This window comes from Symsagittifera roscoffensis, chromosome 5 (genome assembly GCF_963678635.1).
Source record: "Symsagittifera roscoffensis chromosome 5, txSymRosc1.1, whole genome shotgun sequence".
In the NCBI taxonomy this organism is placed as follows: domain Eukaryota; kingdom Metazoa; phylum Xenacoelomorpha; order Acoela; family Convolutidae; genus Symsagittifera; species Symsagittifera roscoffensis.
Window position 1 is genome coordinate 24,589,106 of NC_087066.1, and position 24,806 is coordinate 24,613,911.

The 24,806-nt window shown below is 36.2% G+C and overlaps 2 protein-coding genes across 2 annotated transcripts in view; both read left to right on the plus strand.

The window, feature by feature from the left end:
- Nucleotides 1-24,806, plus strand: part of LOC134845710 (superkiller complex protein 8-like) — a 201,083-nt gene that overhangs the window by 146,976 nt on the left and 29,301 nt on the right. The gene's annotated exons all lie outside the window — the stretch shown is intronic.
- Nucleotides 18,915-21,792, plus strand: LOC134846391 (uncharacterized). Its single transcript, XM_063863727.1, has 2 exons — nt 18,915-19,478; nt 20,307-21,792. The coding sequence occupies exons 1-2, from the start codon at nt 19,257-19,259 to the stop codon at nt 21,321-21,323; spliced, it is 1,239 nt and encodes a 412-aa protein (XP_063719797.1). The 5' UTR covers nt 18,915-19,256; the 3' UTR covers nt 21,324-21,792.

Genomic DNA, 24,806 nt, shown 5'->3' on the forward strand with positions numbered 1-24,806 from the left:
ATAATTTAATACCTCAAAAGAAAAACTCCAACAATGCCAATCATCTCGACTCCGATATCAGCCAAGAAAAGATAAGAGAATTTTCTACCCACAATCGAAATTAGTGAAAATTTTCGAAATTCATAACCCACCTTTAAAACAAAATAGCATAATCAAACTATGCGACTACCTGAAAATTCTTTCTGAAGTCTCCTTAACATCCTCAAAAAATATACATTTTATCTTTTTTCGCTGAACTGAAATTTCCAAATTAAATTTAAATCTCTAAGAATTATTATTCAAATATTCAGCCAATCGTCGCTCTTAAAAACTCTCATATTTCCAATTCGTCACAACGATTAAAAAAAAAGATTCGACTAAAATTCAACTCGAGCTGTAATTCTAAATTAAAACCTTGAGTTCAAAAATGAACCAAACTTTCATATTTTATAACTTAAAAAATTATGTATGGAACTTACAACCCCTTTCAATTACCCAAAAAATTCAACAATATTTGTAAAAATCAGACCAAAAAACTCCCAACCAAAACTAAGGAAATTAGCCTAAAGTTAAGAATTCACAAGATCTCCTAGCCTAAAGATACGCAAGAGAAGAAAAACACTGGTCCCCTCCAGACTGGTCTTCGCCAGTATTTGTCTTTAGCCAATTCACCTGACAAAATCAAATAAACAATCTGATATAACTCCGAAAAAAAACATAAAAATTATTCGAAAATTTGAAATCAGTCTTCAAACGCTCACTTTTAAACATAGTCGTCCAAGGTTTCAAAAAAACTCCAATCAATTTATTTAATTTGAAACCAATTTTTCTAAACGTTTGCATTATACTTTGAGTTGATACCTTAGCATTCATAGTAGTATTTTTTTCTAGTTTTTGTATTTAATTCGCTCTTTCTAGTTTTATTACAAATCTATATTTCTCTCCAGCATGCCACTGACAACCTAATCAGGTACGATAACTACCAATATCTTTTCTTGTAATCTTCCTAGCGGTAGTTGCAGCCCTAATATTAGCACTTTACTTGTCTTAAGAAAGCAATATTTTCCTTAATACTAGCAATCGCTTTTATAATTGCTTTTGCGAAGACTACTACCAAGAGCAGATTTCATCTTAATTTTATCTGAGTAAAAAATACAAAAAACCTTGATCACTTTTGCTGATCAATACCCAATAACAGATCCCCCATCTCTCAAACCTTCTAAAAATCCAAACTCGCACAGTCGATAAATCAAACTCTTCCTTAACCTGTCCTCACAACATCTACAATGATATCATACGTCGAAAACCCATAAACTTTTGAAGAAAGACAAGTACCTTTATCAGAACCACTAACTCCAGTACACCATAACGCTCCCATATGTGCACCACAACACGAACCGACACAGGATCTCTACCCACCGTTATCATAAGATTTGAACAGATCTCGATAATAGTCAAAGTCAAAACACTCCAAATGAAAGACAAATATTTCAACCAGGACGTAACAGAAACTTCGCAACATCTTGAATACCATTCAACATACTCTGGCAACCAGCATCTTCTACTTCCTCAATCCTCCCAACAACTATAGGAAACACTCCCCCACCTAAAAGTCTAAGTTCACCTCAAAATACACGAAACCTACCATCTGACTACCTAGGCTCAGTTCCAACCTCAGAATAAATTGAAGAAAACCCATTTAACCCCCAAACCCCCTCACAAAGACATCTGCATTGCATGAACTACCCATTTCCCCACGGCGAGCCAGGGCTAGCTAACAACCCGATCAATCTGTATTCTAGTAAAATTTAATCAACCCAACCAAAAACACTTTCCCTACCCACAACACTATCAAAGCAATTACTTCATCTCTAAATTTCTTTCCCATAAAATTACAAGAACATCACAAAAAAAAGAACCTAAAAACACTAATGAACCCCTCCAATTAGATTGAACACTTTGTAGCAACTCCTCTTTTATTTCGTCAACATTTGGATAGCCCCCGATTCCACAATTGGGCATCAAATTGATAGCAATATAGACAAGACATCCAGAAAGATATACAAGATCAAAATATTCAGATTTTATCAAAGCAAATTCACCTTTTACCACTATCTCAACCAGACATAACAATGAAACCTTGCCTCCCATATTTATTTGTACGGAGTTTGTTTATAAAAACGAGAGATACATTCGAAAGACCATTGGTTATACATCGTCTTACCAGCCCTTTTTAGGACTATCAAACATATGTATTTCTTAATTTTGTTATCTTTCAATATTTTTTAACCAAGTAACACAAGGCTAATCAGAATCGCAAGATATTGAAACAAATAATTTCAATGCTAAAATCTACTCTACGGTCGGCGCTACCACGCTTGTAGGCTATAAAATCATAAAAATAATAGAGCTCAATCCCAAAGATTGTAAACAAAATGAACTAAAACAATTAAAGTTTGTTCAAAACAAAGATAACACCCAAACACTTGTAAATTTGCACATCTTACCAAACTCAACACATCAACATCAAATTGAAAAAAATCACGGCCATATACAACTTGACGAAAAATACCCGTATCATAGCTCACACGGACAATTTACTTGATCGACACGATACAAATGGATAACCCATATTGGAAAAAATGACCCATGAAATTGCAAAACTAGCACAAAAAACACCAGGTACCAAGAAATGATGTTTTTTATTGAAAAAAAAACAACTTCAGCTCACACGAGATTTAGAAGACGACACTATAATATATCAAGGCGTACTTTTACCCCACAAATCTCACCCAGGCAACCATTAATTGATTCATAGAAGACTTCTTGAACCACCTTCCAAGTTGCAAAAGTTAAAGCACAAATGATTAAGTTCACAAAAAAAACATTTCATAGGTTTTATGCTGTTTGGCAAAGTGCATCCACATGAAAAACGCAAACTAGAGATCAATATCGAAAATTGAAAAGAAGAGAAAAAAATTAATACCTTTTCAAACAAAATTCGCCAGTAAAAATTGGAACCCACTTTTAAAACCCAAGATTTCGAAATCCTAGTTGATTATAAAAAAAGATTCGACATGAAAACAGAAAATTTCATAATTCCATAACACGCTAAAAATCAGAACGGAAACGATGAAAGTTTTTATACAGGTAAACTACGAAGGAAAAACGGAAAAACAAAAGGAAAATTTCCTTCAGAAAACAGTGATTCTACACGCTTACAAGAACTATCACCAATGAGTCACGCAGCTTTTGGATCAATCCATTATGACATTAGTTTAAACTTGATTACACTATGAGACGATTTTCATGAGAAATGTCACTATCAGAACTCGAAAAACTAAATCATTTTCGTAATTTAGAAAGAAAACAAATACCAAAATCACGAGCACTGGCATTAAAAAAGTCCTTATGCAGGATAGCTCCTCTCAAGATAATGCTCAAGTTTCCTTGATTACGAAGGAAACATCCACTGGTACTACACTTGCACTACAAAACCTCACCACTCTATGTCTTTGCAGACAAAGATGCTGTCAGCAGATACAAACCTTTTACAAAAATAAATTTCATTTTGACGATACAAAATCAAGACGAAGACATTTTTGATACACCGCCGTCCCCTGTAGATCAGTTTATAAATACAACGTAGTACAGCTCAATCCCGATGACGACAAATACTTTTTCCTCACACCATACACCAAATAAAGCCATCTTTAAATAAAACTTAAAGAGAAAGCACACGCGTAATTGCTAGAAACATAATATCGACCTACAACCAATAGTGAATTATTCTAAATCCGATATACAACATCATATACCAACAAAACAATTCCAAGAACCTCTTACAAAAACGGACACCATAAAAAGACAAACGTTTGATCAAAATCATTGGAGACTTGGTGAAACCGCTGGTTTCTCAAATATATACAACCAAGACTATGGTGAAATTTTTAGCGGTATTAAACATTACATTTATCGCAATGGAGAAATACTAGCATTTTAAGATGGCTCTATTACATTTAAAAAAAATTTAAAAAAAAAAAGAATCTTTAAATGATTAATCGGTTTTTGGCCTTATTCGTTGGGCGAAACAGTTGTGCTTTTGCGCTTAGTAGAGGTAAAAGTTTAGCGCTAAGCTACATTGAACTCCCATCACTCATTCCCGAGAGATCAGCTAATGCATTGTTTAACTTTGATTGATGGAAGCTCAATTTGAATTTTAGGAAGCTCACCCGGGTCATTGTTTGATGCAGCCAATAAAGGGGTCTTGACGGTTTCCATTTCGAAAGAAGCTGGAGATGGAGTACTGCTTGGTTTGGATTCAACATCATCGAGCGGGGTCGGTACACCTGTCTCGCTTCCTTCGCTGGCCATGGTTGGTTATTTGATACGGCGACAAAGTTAAGCAATCGATCTAATGAATCTTAAAAGATATTGAACAAAGTTAGACAATTAGCAGTGTTGTACGAACAAAAATTAAACTCAAAAGCACTTCAATGAAAAAATAAACTAAGTATAGCAATAAGCTAGATCCAAAAAATCAAACTCTACAATTGCAATGTGCTTCATAGTCTGGCGACAAGCGTTTTTAATATGAAGCAAGCGGTCGTAGGAACAACAGGGGCGTAGCTGAGGTTCGCAACACTTGCGATACAGAACAAAGCCGCGCTACGGCGAATCGGTAGTGATTTGTACGGCGCCGTTATCACTGCGAGTGTCCGTGCAACTGCTAAGTTGGAAGTAAACAAAATCAAGTAAAAAAGTTGGAAGTAAAAAAGGGGTAGAATGCGAAGCTTGTTTGATTTGATACCACTTAGGGTGTGGTAAAATATCAGAATCCGAATACGCAGACATCGCTGAAACAGTATGGTATTGCATGACTTGCAAAAAACAACAGGAAGCAGATCGGACTGTGTTAAAGTTTTTCTAAGATATGTGGACGACATAGTTAGAACGTTCAAGGGCGATCCTGGGGTAGTTCTCGAGGCTACCAATAAGTTCCATCCAAATTTGCAGTTCACCATAGAAGAACTTGATAGTAACGGTAATTTGGCCTTTTTGGACTTAAAAGTACACAAACAAGGCACACCACTTCGTCCCGTCCTTTCTTTACCTGGTAGCTCATGTGACAACCTAAATAAACCATTGGCAAAGTACTTTGCTGAAATTGAGGGGGCAAACATAGAAACGAACACTCAAATGGCCAGGGAGATCGTGGAGAAAACTGAGTTGGATGTAAAAGAGTTTGTACACTAATGTCCCGCTCAAGGAAGCGGTTGAAATAGCCCCGAGGAGATTATATGAGCAAGTCAGCCCTCCGGAAACATCTCGCGAGACTATGAAAACACTACTGAGTTTTTCTAAGATATGTGGACGACATAGTTAGAACGGTCAAGGGCAATCATGGGGTAGTTCACGAGGCTGCCACTAAGTTGCATCCAAACTTGCAGTTCACCATAGAACTTGATAGTAACGGTAATTTGGCCTTTTTGGACTTAAATGTCAACGCGGATTCAGCAAAAAAGGTCACAAGTGGTTGGTACCAAAAACACACTGATACCGGCACCATTCTAATTTTCAGAGGCTGCGCACCTTCGCAGTACAAAAAAAAACGTTATTGAAGGGACGGTTCTTAGGGTTTTCAGAAGTACCTCAACATGGGAAGATTGTGACCAGTTTTTGGAAAAAAAGTCGGAAGCAATGGATTGAAATCCAATATCCGAAAAATTGGTCTGACAGGGTAGTGTTTGAAACTCTTAACAAGATCATTGAGGGATAGAAAAATTTAGAGGTGAAGGCATCAGAACCGAGAAATGATAAATGGTTGAAAGACTCGCCCCCTTCTTACAATGCAAGATCGAGGCAGTCTATCTCAACTGTTAGCTGCAGAGGTTCGGCTAATATCCGGGGCACAAATAATTTTTACATCAAGAAAATTGAAAACAAGCTTGCCATCCCTCAAAACTTCCTTTTCTCGTGAGTTGAGATCTAAAGTGGTGTACAAGCTTACATGTAGTGGATGTAAATCCACCTATGTCGGCCTGACAGTCCGACATTTAGCCACGAGGGTCGATGAACACCGCAAAGGGGACTCCCCAAAACTTGTTAGAATGTAACAAGGAGGTAGGTGGTACTGCTGAGCTGAGGTCAGAGATTATAGACTAAACAGAAAACACTCATAAGCTACTGACATTAGAGGCTTTGCATATTTGGAGAGAGAGGCCAAAGATCAACACACGCGATGAATTCAGGAGCCGAGATTTAACACTAAATTTACAGTCTATATATAACATGGCTAAAAGTTAAAAAACAGACATGTCAGAATCAAAAGTATTCCCAAATCGAAATTTTACAACAATGAAAAAAAAAAAAAATTCAGAAGTTTACAGGAAAATGTTATTCATGATTACGTAATTATATTATGTAACTACAGTTGGTTAAATTTGATTGGTGAAAAAGTTTTGGAGCTTTTTCAGACTTGTTTCTCATTTTTCAGATCTTTGATCGTTTTGTAAATATTGTAAGAAATTTTATTCCTGATGATGCACAAAATGTGCGATGACGTTTGAGTTAACATTTTAAATTTCTTATAAATAAATTCAAATTTCAATATTCTAATTACTTCTTTTATCATACACCTTGAAAAAATGACAAAAATTTACCGAAATTAGATTTGATAGAAAACATATTTAGGTTAGATTCGGTTATTTTTGAGTATTGAGAGTTGCAAAAAGTTCGTACAGACGAAAGTAATTCAAAAGAACAATCTGCTAATTTGAGCAATTTCTGCATGCAAATTTGAATTTTTAGGTGACATTGAGACCTACTTTCTGTCTGAAAAACTAGCGTTTGCACGCAAAAATTGTCTGAAAAAGTTCATTTGCTCTATAATTATTTTTGTCTGTCCTAATTTTTAGCTGTTTATTTTAATTGCCAAATAGTTTCATGAGATTCAAAAATTTTCCAATTGTCCCGGATTTCCCCATTTTGCTCTTGAATATCTCAATATTAGCTGAGCAAGATTATGGATATTCTCAGTTTCGTTTCTATGTGCTTGTCATATGATATTGACAATTGTTTACAACGAATTACAAGAAAGTCTTTTGTTTTGGCGTCATAATTATTATTCAGGGATGTGTTTTCAGACATCAAAAATTATCAAATAAGTTCAAGTTGTAGCCCGGGTATCATCTTAAATGCTGAAAAAAATTGCAACATTCGCCCGGAAGTACATATCGACGAAAAATAAAGCAAGGTTGTAAAACGACTGGCTAGCGCCTAAACACAGCTATACATGCTTTTAACCGTCTCTACCTTAGCCAGTTCTTTGTGTGGTCCTTTTGACATTGGGTCGACAAAATCGTTACTGTTTTGGGCTATAGGCCAAAACGCTCAGATTAACTTAATTAAATGCGAAAATAGTGAGCTCATGGCTGGGCCTCAGTTTCCTCAGACCATGAGGTCACTCCTAAAAACAGGGCTAATACTTATTTATTACATTATGATTGTTTTTATTCAGTAGATAAAAATCATCATTCCCATAGGAGATGGATCGACCCTTTCCCTCAACTCCTAGCTTCTCATTATCTGAAAATGAAACAGGATGTTAATTAAATTCAATTCAGAACATGACCAGGAAGCTAAAAGTTTATATATATATATATATATATATATACTATATATATAATATATACTAATATATATATATATATTTATCAGTTTGAGTTCTGGGCCCAAGACCCCTCCGGATTCTGGAATCCGGGGAATTAACGTCCTTATTTCTTTTAAGAAGGCTGGACACACCGTCCCACCACCCTTCCCCGTTTTGCGTGCATTGACCAGTAACGATTGTAGCGGTATAATCGTTACAATTCGGAGCGGTTTCTGACAACTTTCAGTTATCTGTGGTTATTTAATTCGTAGTTGTTTTCACCGCAACTACTGTTGTTCTGTTTTTCTTCTGTTTTTTCTCTAAAATGCCCGTTTCAGCATTTCTCAGAAATGTGACGTCACAACTCGAATTTTCAATAATTAAGAACACCAGAACATACTGAATTTCACGGTTTGTCTAATGGTTCAAATAACGTTGCTAATCCGTCAAAACCATTAACCTGGTAAAATGTTCTTTTCTGGTTGATAAAAATTCGAATACAAAATTGCATTTTCGTACATTCTGGTCAAATGTCACATACTCCTCGGACAGCCCGGTCAATGTCCCCACTGAGTCTTGTAGTCTTCATCAAAAGGGTACAGTGCCATCGTGTAACAGTCGCCTACTTAAGTCACACATGGGGTTAAAGAAAAATAGGCCCTATAACAATTGGCTCAAAAGTCAGGGACACTATCTCTTGTGTTTGTCTACCTCGAACGGTCGGAGCCAAATCAGTTCACTTGCGACATGAGACTAAAACCCTCGGTACAGCCTAAAGGCCCACTACCAAAATTATTTTTTATGATTTGTGCGCGTTAATCTCCACAATTCATAAAAAAACGGTTTTTAAACACTTGAGTTAATGAGAATTTTCTCGGCAAAATAATACCGGAAATTTGAAAATATAACAATAATTTTTAACAAGTTTTATCATCGGTAACATCGGTAACATCGGTAACATCAGCCATAAAAAAACTTGCATAACTCAAAGCAAGCTGCAAAAAATGGCCAGTATTTGTCCTTGAGGACAAATTGCTCTTTTTAAAGGACGGCCCTAATCAAGGCTGAACCAAATTAGAGCGAAAAGACGGTTAAAAATAGGTTCTGGGGAGTTGAACCTGGTTACGGAGCGTCCCATCAAGTTCGGGGTGAGTTCTAGAAAGAAAATGACCTAGTCGGGATTCGAACATCCTCCAGCCCTAAACAAGGAAGAACAGGAGCGAGCTTTACGGTCGGGCTGGTCAGTTTGCTCGCAACGGTCTTTATGTCGGTGGATCTCGCGCATCCGTCCTTGCCATAGTGCAGTCTTAGGACACGTGCGAGTGGATAATGTCCACGTGGAGTGTCAGGCTCTATGACCCAAACCATGTCGCCGGCTTTCAACTTAACGTCTGACTGGTTGTGTCACTTTGCCCTCCTATTGAGGGAAGGAATGTTTTCCCGCATCTACCGTGTCCATATTGCGTTAGCGTATGATTGCGCTCTGGCGAACCGCTTCTTATGGTCGAAGTTTTCTTCGAAACTTAGCGACGGAAAACTCGCTGCGTGTTGACCAAGGATAAAATGATTCGGGGTCAACGCCTCTAGATCTAGCGGATCGGAACTAACGGCCGTTATCGGTCTAGCGTTAAGTGATTGCTCAACAAGGCACAGCGTGGTTCTTAGGACCTCCTCAATTACTCTCCTAGTGCCTAGGATGTCATACAAAACGCGCTTGACACTCGACACAAAACGCGCTTGACACTAGTACCGCGACGTGCAATAAACCTCTCCACGCCCATCACACAAGAACTTTTGTCGAGCGAGGGGACCACTTCAATGTGCACCGCTTTAGTGGCGAGACAGAAAAAACCCCACCTCTTTTCCGTCCTTCTCCGGATTAGAACTAGGAATGGCCCAAAGTAGTCGACACCTGCTACAAAGAAATTGCTACAAAGACAAGAACTTCACATTACACAAGGGAATATCGGAAAAATTACACCTTTAAGAAAAAGAAACTATCAAAATTTTGATAAACCTAGACACAGACGAAACATCTAAGCTAACTGACCAAAAAAACAACAAATTTACACAACACAGAAATAACCTCCAAACTTATCACAAAAAAGAATACGCTCTCCGAGATCTAAAAAAGCAATTTTTTCTAGATTCATTTGGCCAAAACAACACAAGACAACCAATCAAGAAACACCCAATAAATCGGTCACTTTAAAAAAGTCAATAATTTAATACCTCAAAAGAAAAACTCCAACAATGCCAATCATCTCGACTCCGATATCAGCCAAGAAAAGATAAGAGAATTTTCTACCCACAATCGAAATTAGTGAAAATTTTCGAAATTCATAACCCACCTTTAAAACAAAATAGCATAATCAAACTATGCGACTACCTGAAAATTCTTTCTGAAGTCTCCTTAACATCCTCAAAAAATATACATTTTATCTTTTTTCGCTGAACTGAAATTTCCAAATTAAATTTAAATCTCTAAGAATTATTATTCAAATATTCAGCCAATCGTCGCTCTTAAAAACTCTCATATTTCCAATTCGTCACAACGATTAAAAAAAAAGATTCAACTAAAATTCAACTCGAGCTGTAATTCTAAATTAAAACCTTGAGTTCAAAAATGAACCAAACTTTCATATTTTATAACTTAAAAAATTATGTATGGAACTTACAACCCCTTTCAATTACCCAAAAAATTCAACAATATTTGTAAAAATCAGACCAAAAAACTCCCAACCAAAACTAAGGAAATTAGCCTAAAGTTAAGAATTCACAAGATCTCCTAGCCTAAAGATACGCAAGAGAAGAAAAACACTGGTCCCCTCCAGACTGGTCTTCGCCAGTATTTGTCTTTAGCCAATTCACCTGACAAAATCAAATAAACAATCTGATATAACTCCGAAAAAAAACATAAAAATTATTCGGAAATTTGAAATCAGTCTTCAAACGCTCACTTTTAAACATAGTCGTCCAAGGTTTCAAAAAAACTCCAATCAATTTATTTAATTTGAAACCAATTTTTCTAAACGTTTGCATTATACTTTGAGTTGATACCTTAGCATTCATAGTAGTATTTTTTTCTAGTTTTTGTATTTAATTCGCTCTTTCTAGTTTTATTACAAATCTATATTTCTCTCCAGCATGCCACTGACAACCTAATCAGGTACGATAACTACCAATATCTTTTCTTGTAATCTTCCTAGCGGTAGTTGCAGCCCTAATATTAGCACTTTACTTGTCTTAAGAAAGCAATATTTTCCTTAATACTAGCAATCGCTTTTATAATTGCTTTTGCGAAGACTACTACCAAGAGCAGATTTCATCTTAATTTTATCTGAGTAAAAAATACAAAAAACCTTGATCACTTTTGCTGATCAATACCCAATAACAGATCCCCCATCTCTCAAACCTTCTAAAAATCCAAACTCGCACAGTCGATAAATCAAACTCTTCCTTAACCTGTCCTCACAACATCTACAATGATATCATACGTCGAAAACCCATAAACTTTTGAAGAAAGACAAGTACCTTTATCAGAACCACTAACTCCAGTACACCATAACGCTCCCATATGTGCACCACAACACGAACCGACACAGGATCTCTACCCACCGTTATCATAAGATTTGAACAGATCTCGATAATAGTCAAAGTCAAAACACTCCAAATGAAAGACAAATATTTCAACCAGGACGTAACAGAAACTTCGCAACATCTTGAATACCATTCAACATACTCTGGCAACCAGCATCTTCTACTTCCTCAATCCTCCCAACAACTATAGGAAACACTCCCCCACCTAAAAGTCTAAGTTCACCTCAAAATACACGAAACCTACCATCTGACTACCTAGGCTCAGTTCCAACCTCAGAATAAATTGAAGAAAACCCATTTAACCCCCAAACCCCCTCACAAAGACATCTGCATTGCATGAACTACCCATTTCCCCACGGCGAGCCAGGGCTAGCTAACAACCCGATCAATCTGTATTCTAGTAAAATTTAATCAACCCAACCAAAAACACTTTCCCTACCCACAACACTATCAAAGCAATTACTTCATCTCTAAATTTCTTTCCCATAAAATTACAAGAACATCACAAAAAAAAGAACCTAAAAACACTAATGAACCCCTCCAATTAGATTGAACACTTTGTAGCAACTCCTCTTTTATTTCGTCAACATTTGGATAGCCCCCGATTCCACAATTGGGCATCAAATTGATAGCAATATAGACAAGACATCCAGAAAGATATACAAGATCAAAATATTCAGATTTTATCAAAGCAAATTCACCTTTTACCACTATCTCAACCAGACATAACAATGAAACCTTGCCTCCCATATTTATTTGTACGGAGTTTGTTTATAAAAACGAGAGATACATTCGAAAGACCATTGGTTATACATCGTCTTACCAGCCCTTTTTAGGACTATCAAACATATGTATTTCTTAATTTTGTTATCTTTCAATATTTTTTAACGTCTCGCACTTTTCGAACCTACAGTTCACAACAACACATCCCCACGCACAGGACCACAAGATTTCATAGTGACACTATGATTGCAAACACAATCAATAAAAAACATTGCTTTAAAAACGCAATAAACCAAGTAACACAAGGCTAATCAGAATCGCAAGATATTGAAACAAATAATTTCAATGCTAAAATCTACTCTACGGTCGGCGCTACCACGCTTGTAGGCTATAAAATCATAAAAATAATAGAGCTCAATCCCAAAGATTGTAAACAAAATGAACTAAAACAATTAAAGTTTGTTCAAAACAAAGATAACACCCAAACACTTGTAAATTTGCACATCTTACCAAACTCAACACATCAACATCAAATTGAAAAAAATCACGGCCATATACAACTTGACGAAAAATACCCGTATCATAGCTCACACGGACAATTTACTTGATCGACACGATACAAATGGATAACCCATATTGGAAAAAATGACCCATGAAATTGCAAAACTAGCACAAAAAACACCAGGTACCAAGAAATGATGTTTTTTATTGAAAAAAAAACAACTTCAGCTCACACGAGATTTAGAAGACGACACTATAATATATCAAGGCGTACTTTTACCCCACAAATCTCACCCAGGCAACCATTAATTGATTCATAGAAGACTTCTTGAACCACCTTCCAAGTTGCAAAAGTTAAAGCACAAATGATTAAGTTCACAAAAAAAACATTTCATAGGTTTTATGCTGTTTGGCAAAGTGCATCCACATGAAAAACGCAAACTAGAGATCAATATCGAAAATTGAAAAGAAGAGAAAAAAATTAATACCTTTTCAAACAAAATTCGCCAGTAAAAATTGGAACCCACTTTTAAAACCCAAGATTTCGAAATCCTAGTTGATTATAAAAAAAGATTCGACATGAAAACAGAAAATTTCATAATTCCATAACACGCTAAAAATCAGAACGGAAACGATGAAAGTTTTTATACAGGTAAACTACGAAGGAAAAACGGAAAAACAAAAGGAAAATTTCCTTCAGAAAACAGTGATTCTACACGCTTACAAGAACTATCACCAATGAGTCACGCAGCTTTTGGATCAATCCATTATGACATTAGTTTAAACTTGATTACACTATGAGACGATTTTCATGAGAAATGTCACTATCAGAACTCGAAAAACTAAATCATTTTCGTAATTTAGAAAGAAAACAAATACCAAAATCACGAGCACTGGCATTAAAAAAGTCCTTATGCAGGATAGCTCCTCTCAAGATAATGCTCAAGTTTCCTTGATTACGAAGGAAACATCCACTGGTACTACACTTGCACTACAAAACCTCACCACTCTATGTCTTTGCAGACAAAGATGCTATCAGCAGATACAAACCTTTTACAAAAATAAATTTCATTTTGACGATACAAAATCAAGACGAAGACATTTTTGATACACCGCCGTCCCATGTAGATCAGTTTATAAATACAACGTAGTACAGCTCAATCCCGATGACGACAAATACTTTTTCCTCACACCATACACCAAATAAAGCCATCTTTAATTAAAACTTAAAGAGAAAGCACACGCGTAATTGCTAGAAACATAATATCGACCTACAACCAATAGTGAATTATTCTAAATCCGATATACAACATCATATACCAACAAAACAATTCCAAGAACCTCTTACAAAAACGGACACCATACAAAGACAAACGTTTGATCAAAATCATTGGAGACTTGGTGAAACCGCTGGTTTCTCAAATATATACAACCAAGACTATGGTGAAATTTTTAGCGGTATTAAACATTACATTTATCGCAATGGAGAAATACTAGCATTTTAAGATGGCTCTATTACATTTAAAAAAAATTTAATATAATACACGCAATGTTTAACTTCTTTGGATTTTTAATTTCACTTCTCAAAGACACATACAAAACAGGGCAATAGACAACCGAGTTAACAGAAAAGCCAGTGTAGCCAAAAAATACGTTACTCACAAAACAACACACATACTGCACCAACTGCACCACCACATTTACACAGTCATATTCATTTATAATCTTTCAGCCTTAGTCATTTAAAAATGGTTCCACAAATAAATTCTAGAACTACATTTTCCTTATCATTACGACTTCATCAAAATAACTAGCTGCAACACAGTCCCATCTCACATATTGCATATCAGCTACAAACGTTGATTAAACATACGAACAAATAACAGAACAAACTCACACGTTTAATTTTCGTTCTCAAAACAAAAATGCTTTTAAACATGATGAGCCGCGAACCCTAAATTCTCTATTGCTCCTTCCTTTATCCTTCCCATCTCTAACGACAACACTCTGTCGTTTCCATCTCTGAATTCACTTCTTCTCCCTAGCCAGTTTTTAGTCCCAACATTTCAAATTTCTCAGCCAACTCATCTCACGTGCACTCTGACAATTCTATTTAAACAGTGTTTGACACAAATATTTCTTTAATTAACCCTATCATTGACACCCAAGACAAAATTTTCGACTCAGAACAGATTCCAACTACACACTACTCACAACCACCTTTTCTTACAAAATTTCCCTCAGTCCCTGTAAAAAATTGCCAGTTCATCCTATACAAACGCAACTCCAAAACTTTCCCTTCCCTCTACTACACTCTCTGATACCCCAAGTCCTATGACAGACGACCAGCTAGAACACGACCTCGACGATTTTATACAATACCAGCAACAAACTCGTAATAGTGACCGCCAATTTGCAATTAATCAACTAGCACACTCAGCCTCACCATCACAAACATCAACATCATCCATCCGTAAGGCTCCCAACCTTGCTCAACGCATCCTCATGAAACAAAAACACCGTACTAATTCGCCCTGAAATCTAAGAAGTTTGACCCTCATCGTCGTGACTCTTCCGTAGTCATCGCCGTAGTAAAACTAACACTTATGAATTTAGCTTGAAAACCTCCCAACTTCCCCCATTATTTTTATAGTCTTACTGAACCCCAAAGCCAACGCGACTCCTATGTTGATGAAAAAACCCTCCTCCCTACCTTCTCCTGGTTATCATTTTACAATTTCCATAAGCCTTTAAAAATACCTATACCTAATCGCAAAGCCGAAGAAGATGAGCTTTAAATAACTATACTACATCAACTGAACCTTGCACTATAGCTTAAAAACTTCAATAGTATTGGACTCTGACTTGTGATTAACCGTTTTATCGCACAAAAATCTAACCAATTCCCAAACACACAATACGATCACGCAGTCTTATGCTAGAGGGAAGACTCACCTGACGACACGAATTTTTAACCAAAGCCGATTATGTATTTGTCTTAGAGAGCACTTTTGACCACGTTTTTGACCGAACACACACTTCAGATTACTAAGGCATAAGAGTTCTTTTTCACTCAATTTGCTAATGTTTAAATCACCTTCAAATCCCTCGTACTCAAAAAATACTCGCATGAAGTTGAGCTGGAAAACAAAACCAACTCATACTAAACACTTTTTACCGCTTCATTCAGAGACACTTCTTACATAAATTCCCCTTACGGAATGCCTACGTAATTACGATCCAGTCCATCAAAAGTATAAAATTTGGCCACACATCAGCCATTACCCCATTGAGGACTCCTGCAACAATATCGTCCTACATAAGTATATTCAACTTGTCGAAGTAGCCCTTTTAGAAAACATTCAAAATATTAACCTCATAAAGCTCATTCAAAACACTCACCTCAAATTGAACGTCATTTCCGAGGAAACTAAGGTGATCCACAAACTTACTACCACTTTTACAAACTAAAAACGTCATTAGCATCCTTGCAAAACTTCCTATGCCATCACCCACGATTAAAACTATCTTCTACTATGGACTTTTTCCGTCCCCGACACCGGCAAGTTTGAATTTGTTTTTCTAATTAATATTTCATTCACCAATTTTTACATATTTCTTTCACAAATTTCCTTTTACCAGTTATATCAAAACAACAAAAAACAAGAATTGAAACTTTTGTAAGACTTTCAAACAAATAATGCTAACTATTTGCTGTAAATTCTCGAAATGAATGAACATTTAAGCGAAGCACTAATTGAATAATTCTATGCAGTAGGATTCCAATACAAAATAATGAAAAAAAAACAAGTAGGAATTGAGACAAAAATTAACATCTTTATGTGTGCTTTTTTGTAAACTTCCCAATTTGCAGTTTGACTCGTCCCTTTTTCATGCACTCCTTTCCACAATCTCGCATAACTCTCCACTACAGTTTCTGCGAGTAATTGAAATTCTAGTTTGGCAAACTAACTGATAACAATATTACCTGATTTTACACTCTTCAAACTTTCCTTAAATCCGGTTGGAAAGGGGAATTAAATTTTAACTTAAAAAACCAACGCAGCTTACTAATACCAAACCACTAATATCATGTTCAGGAAAGTCCCACAGTACACGAATCAGATTTCCACGTTTCAAACTTTCCCGAAATCCGATTGGAAGAAGGGATAAAATTTGAATTTGAATAACCAACACTGCTTACTAATACCATCGCACTAATAACATGTTCAGGAAAATCCCACAATATTCAAATCAGATTAAAACCAGATTAAACTGGATAAATTATTTTTTGAAGATCAACTCCAGTTTTATTATGGACATTTGATACCGTAATAAACCCACAATTTCTACAAACTAAAGAAGAATGGTTTTTGAGATAAAGACACTAACCGAAAGAACAGAAAAACACCTGATATAAAGAAAGAAAAAGTTACGCACAAAAAAAGACTCTAACCAAAGAGAAACTCAAAAGCTTACACCACAGGCCTACCCCACCAGGCGTCGTTCGAAGCGCATGTGCTCACTGTCTGCCTAAAATCCCGACCCACCGTTTTTCTTAGGAGTAGCTCTAAGGTTAGCAACTCTTTTAAAAACCGAACTAATTCAAAGGCTTTTGCGAAAATAGCTAGTAAAGGTCATAACTAAAACTGAAATTACCAAGAGGTGCAAATATTTATGTCTAGAATGGCAAACCTGTTGGTTTTGCTTGCCGCAGTCCTAACCATCCTAGGATATAAAATATGGAGCCAATATCGCAGCAAACGTATCCGTTAAACAAAAGAAATGGCCAACTCGATATTGAACTCAAAATAAGGATCCTAGTCACTTAGTGCTTCACTCAAAGAAGTCAAACGCTATCTCGCTACTTGATCAATATGACCAATAACCAATAATACACGTAGTTTTGCTCTACCGAGTGAAATCGACTTATCATTAACAAGATTCAGTAACCTCATTACGATCTTTGACGACTCTCTTCAACTCTTTTCAATCTCTATCTCTCTTTCAACAACAAATATCTCAATGACACGAGCAACTGGTACTCTTCTCAAAGAGCAACTACGACTCTTCTTCACAAATATTTTAGAATAGACTCCATATATCACTCACAAGAAAAATTTTCATTTGAAAAATTTTCTAAACCCTGGATGGGTGGAATCAGTTTAAATAAGTGTTTCTTATCCAACTGTAGTCTTTAATTATAATCACTGTAAAATTCTTAGAAATAATCAATCATGGCTCATTAATAAAACTTATGGCTTATTTATAGTATCAGCCAGAGAAGAAATAATTCAACCTAGAAAGCAGTTGCTCTTTGTCTCCTCTGACATCGCAAGAACACCAGTATAAACTAGATCTATTGAGACTAGGAAATTTAAGAGTAAGATTAGGATCGATATAAGAGTAAAAAGTTGCACGAACCTATCCGGCCGAAAATTAGATAACGTGACGAACAGACGGTATACCCTATCCGAATTTACTCTACGAGAAAAGTACCCCGGACCTTAACTCAGTAGGGATGACTTAAGAAAAGACAAGCGGTACGACTTAAAACTTAACTAGAGGCAAGTCTTATGAAAATACTGGCGGCACGACATAGGAAAAGACTGGCCGCACGACTGAAAAAAAAACTGGCGGCGCGACCACGAATATCAAAAACTATATGCACGAATTCAACCCGCAGCGCGACAACAAAAATCAGTCCAAACAATTTAGGCATCTAGAAATTAAGGCAATTAGAAAATTAGGAATTTAAGCGCGACTTACAAAGTTTTTTCTTAAATTTGGGATCTCGATCAAGGTTTTTTTGTTTTAGGATAATATTTTTCCGGGGCTTAGCACACTTCATAGGAACCCATCTCCATTAAAAACTGATTAAACCGCTTTTATAATACTTTTCAGGGAATTCGTATATTAAAAAAAGTTTTAGCGTTGGGCCTGATACTCTATGGCCTCTAAGACCTAAATGAATCAAAAGTTCATCAATACTTTTAACAATATTTCAAAAGTTAAATGGTTGGTTACAATTATATTTTCCTTTAAAATTCTACCAAACCTTACTGTAGGCATGCAGCTACGGCACCAGTTGTTATTTGAAATTTTTTTTGTTTATTTCTTTTTTCTATTTTTTTCCAGGCCCTACTACCGTTTTAAAATCGTCCTCTGATTTAATTCTTCATCTTAATTGCTTTCAGGACTCTTTTTTATGCAAATGCTATGAGGATATTTCAGGTTTCATTAAAACTAATGAGATTTTTTTTCGTTTCAACGCAAAAGCTTCGGGGCTTCAAAGTATTCATCGTCTTCAGACGCCACTGCCATAATAGCTTTCATGTTTGTTACCATAGAAACAGATAGCTTTATTTCCTGCTTTGATAATACATGTCTTTTTTGCAGTTTGGATAGGAATTATTTGACTGCGTTTCTAATCATTTTGAATATACAACCAAATTGGATGCTAAGCAAAAAAATCGTGAAAAATTTAACCAAGTAAAAATTTGTTACTACACAATTGGTAATACAATGCATCCGTGTTATTATCAAAAGCAAAGTTTTTTTTCTGTATTAAAAATAAAAATAATCAATTAAGGAAGGGAATTGTGAATAACTTTCCTTTTGCTTGGTAACAGAACTCAATCCAATTAAAAACGGAAACTAAAAAAACCCAACTACAGTTTCCGTGGTTATACTTTTTACTTACTATTTCATTTATTTTGTTTTTCTTTGACTTGCTGAAAAAAATTGGTTGCTATATTAGCTTTAGCTGTAAAAAGTTAGCTACTAAAACTGAAATTGAAAAATGAGTTCCAGTCAGAATTATCACTCGGATATTGCCGAAGTTGTGGAACTTTCGCAGCTTCAGACGCTTTTGGACAACTCCTCATTGGACAACGACTCTGTGGTGACTAATATTACGACAGTGTTTCCTGAAGATGGTGTAGATTCAGTGGATATGGGGGAAAATTATTTGTGGTACCTAAAAAGGAGGGAGTCAATACTGCTTACCAACTATTCTCTGCGGGTAAGTAAGACTGATTCTCACCTCTATTTCCCCACATCATTTCCGCCATTGAAAACGCTACCTCCCATTTTTTTTCAAGAAGTTGGGGAATTAAGAAACTAAAAATTCGGTATTTTTATACATTCAAGTTTTTTTTGATTTTCTACCAAAGTTTTTAGTTTTCTATAAAATTCCCGGCACTTAGCATAATGGTAAGGCCAAGCTGCGAAACATCGATTGATATTATCAGCTAGATGTCGTCATATAACAAAAAAATAAGATAGAAAACCAAATGGGGTGTTTTCGAACTTTTCAACTCTAGCATATACACAAATATACGCAATAAAGGTCCTGAATTACAAGAGTAGCTTCAGTGTATATTTCTGGCCGCCGCGACTGTGGATTTTCGTTCGAGCTCTGACAAATGTTTGACCGGCCTCGGTCGAAACATAAATCGCAAACCTCGACCGCGGAAGCAAGGAGAACAATCGCTCGCTACCTATTTCAGAAACTATGTAACTACTATCAGATGTTTGATACTTTTTGGAGCTATCTTAATAAATCCTCATTTTGACCAAATGATTCTTAATGTTTTCTAAAAGCGCGTCCGGCTCCACATACATTGATATTGAGGGGAAACGCTCAACAAAAAAGCACAGACTTTTTATTCAAAAGTTCCGTGCATACCACTTGTGAGGATGGCATGACACACCTTATTCCACCTCGCAGATTTAGAGTTTGATAAACACCCCCCTTTATCATGCCAAGAAACTGAATATATCTGATATTGATGTAATATACGGATCGGATTGTGTTTTATTTTATTTCTTACTTCCAAATATGTTTTAGGTGATTCTTGGAGTTCTGGCTCTTGCTCTCAATCTATACATTCTCGCAATGCTGTCGTGCTCCCGAAGTGTTGGTAAGCTGAAACTCTTTCCTCTTGGCTTGCAATCGGCCATGATCATCATCGACACTGGAATCGGAAACATCTACATGACTACACTTCAAATGATTTTCCTGAAATCAAATAACGGCAACGAAACCGTTCATGAAACCGAATACTATTTCAACCAAAACCTAGCTGAGTCGATGCGTGGGAGCGTCATAAAAAATTACAATGGCGTGTTTTGCAGCGCTCACATTTTCGACAAATTGATTAGCATTTATGGTTTCGCTTTTTGCGTTTTTGCATTGGCTTTTGAAAGGTTTGCAACAGCGTTTAACCCATTCAAAATCAACAAAAGTGCTGCAATACAAATTCATTTGTTGGGATATTTTGCTCTGACGTCTTGTATTTTTCTTCTCTTCATCGCGGGGTCAATTTACGCCGGCGTCAATCAAGGAGCTGATTGTTTCCGGTCATTCTTTGAAAACGCAAAAACGCAGGTTTGGTTGAACCTCGCAATTTTTTACCTCATCCCTGGAATCTTATCAATCATATTTTATACTACAATTTATCAGCTCTTACAAACAGTTTCGCCCGTTGTTAAACCTCTGTTTATAAGTTGTCTTGCATGGTTCATTTTCTGTGCGCCCAAGTTTTGGTACCAATTCAGCGATGTTAATTTTCTGGATCCGCCGTACCCAAACCGGTCGAAGCTTTTCTATATCTGGCACAATACAGAACTTCACGAAACTTTCGAGGATGTGTTTGGAGTTCTGAATCCAGTTATTTATCTTGCTTTCTACCCTGGGTTTTGGAACGGGGTCGGAAATTGTCTGATGGAGTTGGAGAAGGTTTTCAGGAACAAAAAACTGGAGATGCAAAATGGAAGCACGGATCACTACGTGGATGAAATAAACAGAGTTTCGGGAGACGTGAAACTTCAGATGCGAACAATGCGAACTTCTGTCTATCAATGATGTTCATCACACAAAAAAAGATTTACTACGAAAACTCTCAGAACCGTGCTTGTTTTATTAGTCAGTTTCTAGAAAAAAAATACATATTTTGATTCTATTGAAACGGTTAGAAGTAAGATGATGCAAGCTCTTCCTAAAAATAATGATTTTCAAATTAAATGATAAATCAGCTCTTCACTCCCCACACCTCCCATGAGAATCACTATTCTGGGATAACGAGTAGGTTTACGAGACTAAGTAAAAGTCCAAATAAGTCTGTCATGCCAATTTTCGCACCAGTCGGATCACACCAATGAGAACAATAATTGTGCTTGCAAGATGAGAATTGTGGGGGAGGGGATGAAAAAGAGCTAATAAATCAATCAACCCTTTAGATTAAAAGTTAGCTAATAATTAACCCATACAATATATGATGCACCTATGTTCAATTCTATTTTCGAAGTTATTTTTAATTTATTATTAATGGAAACTAATTCCTGCTTGAGAAAATATTCAAAATATTCCAAATGGTTTTTTGCATAGCATTGCCAAACTGTCCATTGAATACTAAAATTAATTTTTTAGTGTGGTGAAGACAAAAAGAGACGAGCGAAGATATTCAATTAGTTGGCAAATTGATTTTTGCTCAAAATTTAGCCATTACAGGAAAAAGTGTTTTCTAAAAACTTTCCAAGTTTTTTTCAACTTTTTTTTGTAGGTGTACCAAGTCTCACAGAACTCTATAGAGAACAAATTCTCCCAAAAATTCTGCGCCCCAGCCGAATTTTTTGGACGATTTTTGGAATGTTTTGACCAAAAAAAAAGGTTCTTTTTGGCGACGTACCCCCTCAAAGTAATAGGTTTGATTGACCAAAACTTGATCTCATTAAGCAATACCAACGGGACAACTCTTTAGCAGGTGGATGAAGAGTCGAATCTCTGATTGGAAGAAAAGAAGCGGCGGTTTCCTTCCTAAACCCGCATCTGTTCATACAATGCAGTGTATTAGAAGGTTTCAATATATCAAAAAAGCAACTGACTCAATCTGGAGCCTTGCGGAACATAATGTTGCCATTCCTAACTTAACATTTGGTTTGACCACTTAGTAACAAATTTTTTAAGAATTCAGTTGATTTCTCCTATAAATCTGTAGCAATGCAAAATTACAATAAAGTTTTTTGATAAATGGATCAAACGCATTGTTTAAATTTAAAAAACAACCGTTTTCATATCCTTTTTTTATCAACAGAAAAGGCACGAATCCATTGAGCGAAAACAGAGCATTATGTAACATCTTGTAGGTAAAAGCCCACGCTATCATGGAGCCTGTTTGTGCGCTGAGGATTACCTATAACTTGGGAGACTTTTGAAAATCGGCAATTAATTTGCGAAATGGATTGTTTTGCGTTTGTTTTATTTTTTGATTCGGAATAATTTTAAGTTGCTTTGAAACTTTGATAAAAGTTTTACTGCTTCCCTTTAGGGTTGTTACAGTTAACATGACCCTGTCTACGCATGAGATGAGCCTCTATTAATTGAGTTGGTTTGATGTATTTTATTCTGAATATACCGATGACATAGCGTCTAGTAACATTTGGAAATCTCCTGGCATGAAATCTTCTAGCATCCGCCTGAAACACATAACAGAGACAGATCGAAATAATAGTTCATAACAAAAAAATTTAAGCTCCCCTGAAGATATCGACTTTTTACCTCCAATCACATTTTTTGCAAAAATTTGGGAGTTTGAAAATTGCCAATTCAGCTATGCTCTGGACTTTTTGATGCGCTTTTCGAAGACTTTAGCCATGATCTTGAAAACGTAAAGCAAATTATTTCGAACTGGCTTTGAAAAGCTTCAAAACTAAGTCTTTTGCGTAAAACCAAAACTAAGCATAAATAAGTTTTTGTTAACAGCTCAAAATACGCATAAGTTGTTTGAACTTCCCACGACCATAGTTCTGGCTGTTGATTGAGCTTCCCAAAAGCGGACGTTTTTGGCAGTTGTTTGAACTTCTCAATACCGAAGTGTTGAGCAGTTGTTTTAAATTCTCAAGACCAAAATTAACGGGAGGTTGTTTGATTTTCCCAAGTTTGGAATCCAAAGCTTTTCGGGCAGTTGTTTGAACTTCCCAAGACTAACGTAGAACAGTGCATCAAAATTCCCAGTACTGAATTAAAATACCCTACGGCTTTTTTCTGAGCACCCTCCCTATTCTAAGGATCTTTGCTAGTCTGAGAACCGACCAGGTGTAATGTCAACTTTTCTTAAAATCACTCTATGCCTAAATTTCAGTTGTCATATCCGAGAAACTTGTCTAGTGCCTTATTCAAACAGACTTTTTTAAAAGGTGATAGGAAATGGATATCTTCAAGACATATAGAAAAAATTTTTTGCTTCCTAATCTTATCCGGCAAACTACTCCCTCCGTCGTTCAACCTATCCCTTTTCCGACGTTGATACCAGATTATAAGAAATATCTAATTCGGCGATGTTGATCAATAATTTTTAGCAAAAACACCAATTTTACAGTTTCCAACGAAACCCTTCAGCCTAACCACCCGCTTTAGTCTAACCACCACCTTTAGTATAACCTTTCTCCTTAGTCTTACCATCCCCTCGTTTAAGAAGGAACTCGATCTGTGCAAAACCACTCAAGAGAATTCCCGTAAAACTCGTTTTCCAGCTCTGCTAAAAAACGTTTGCTCAAGTCAAAAAAATGTGGTTGGAGCCGATACCAATCACTCTTAAACTTTTTACCTAATGAATGAACCGCAACAAAGGGACTAGGAATCTTAAACAACCTCGTCTTAAACTAGTCTTAGTTTAAGTTATACAGTCTGATTCAACCCAACTTTTTATCCAAATTTTTTAACATGGCGCAGTCAAACGAGTCGAACCTACGAGGACTAGAGTTTTTTTGGAACAACTCATCGAATGAAAACCAACACGATTGGGAAAGGTGGTCAAAAAAGTTTCAACAAACAATTATCGCAAAGGATTCCGTAGACATCGAAGATGTAATCAACCCACCGGTGAGAACTGAACTAGTTTACCCCATGGCAGAACCACCGGACCCGTCCGATGATCAAGCCCGTCGGGCCGAAAAAGAAGAACACCACCGAATAGCTATACAAAACTACACCGAAGAATTGAGAAGGAGAAGGGCAGAAGACAACACAAAATTCAACGGACTTCAAATCGGAGATATTGACAAGAAATTAAAATCACCTTTATACCTAGCACTCGGAAAAGAAGGACAGAAATGCTTTTCACATAAAAATCCTGGTAAAAGAATTTTGGACATTAGTTTTGCCGAATTCTGGGAATTACTCAAAACTACCTTTACGGTCACTACAAATCTAACATACGAAAGATTTAAATTTTTTAGCCGAAGACAGAAAGAACATGAGTCTTTAGAGAAATTCCACGAAACACTTTCCAAATTGGCAAAAAACTGCAAACTGGGGGAACTCGAGTCAGAATTAGTCAGAGACATTTTC

What these genes read in the sequence shown, in the direction of transcription:
- LOC134846391 (XM_063863727.1), top strand. Translation starts at nt 19,257, where the DNA reads ATGAGTTCCAGTCAGAATTATCACTCGGATATTGCCGAAGTTGTGGAA. An exon ending in TTACCAACTATTCTCTGCGG is followed by an intron (nt 19,479 to 20,306) that starts GTAAGTAAGACT and finishes AATATGTTTTAG; the next exon opens with GTGATTCTTGGAGTTCTGGC.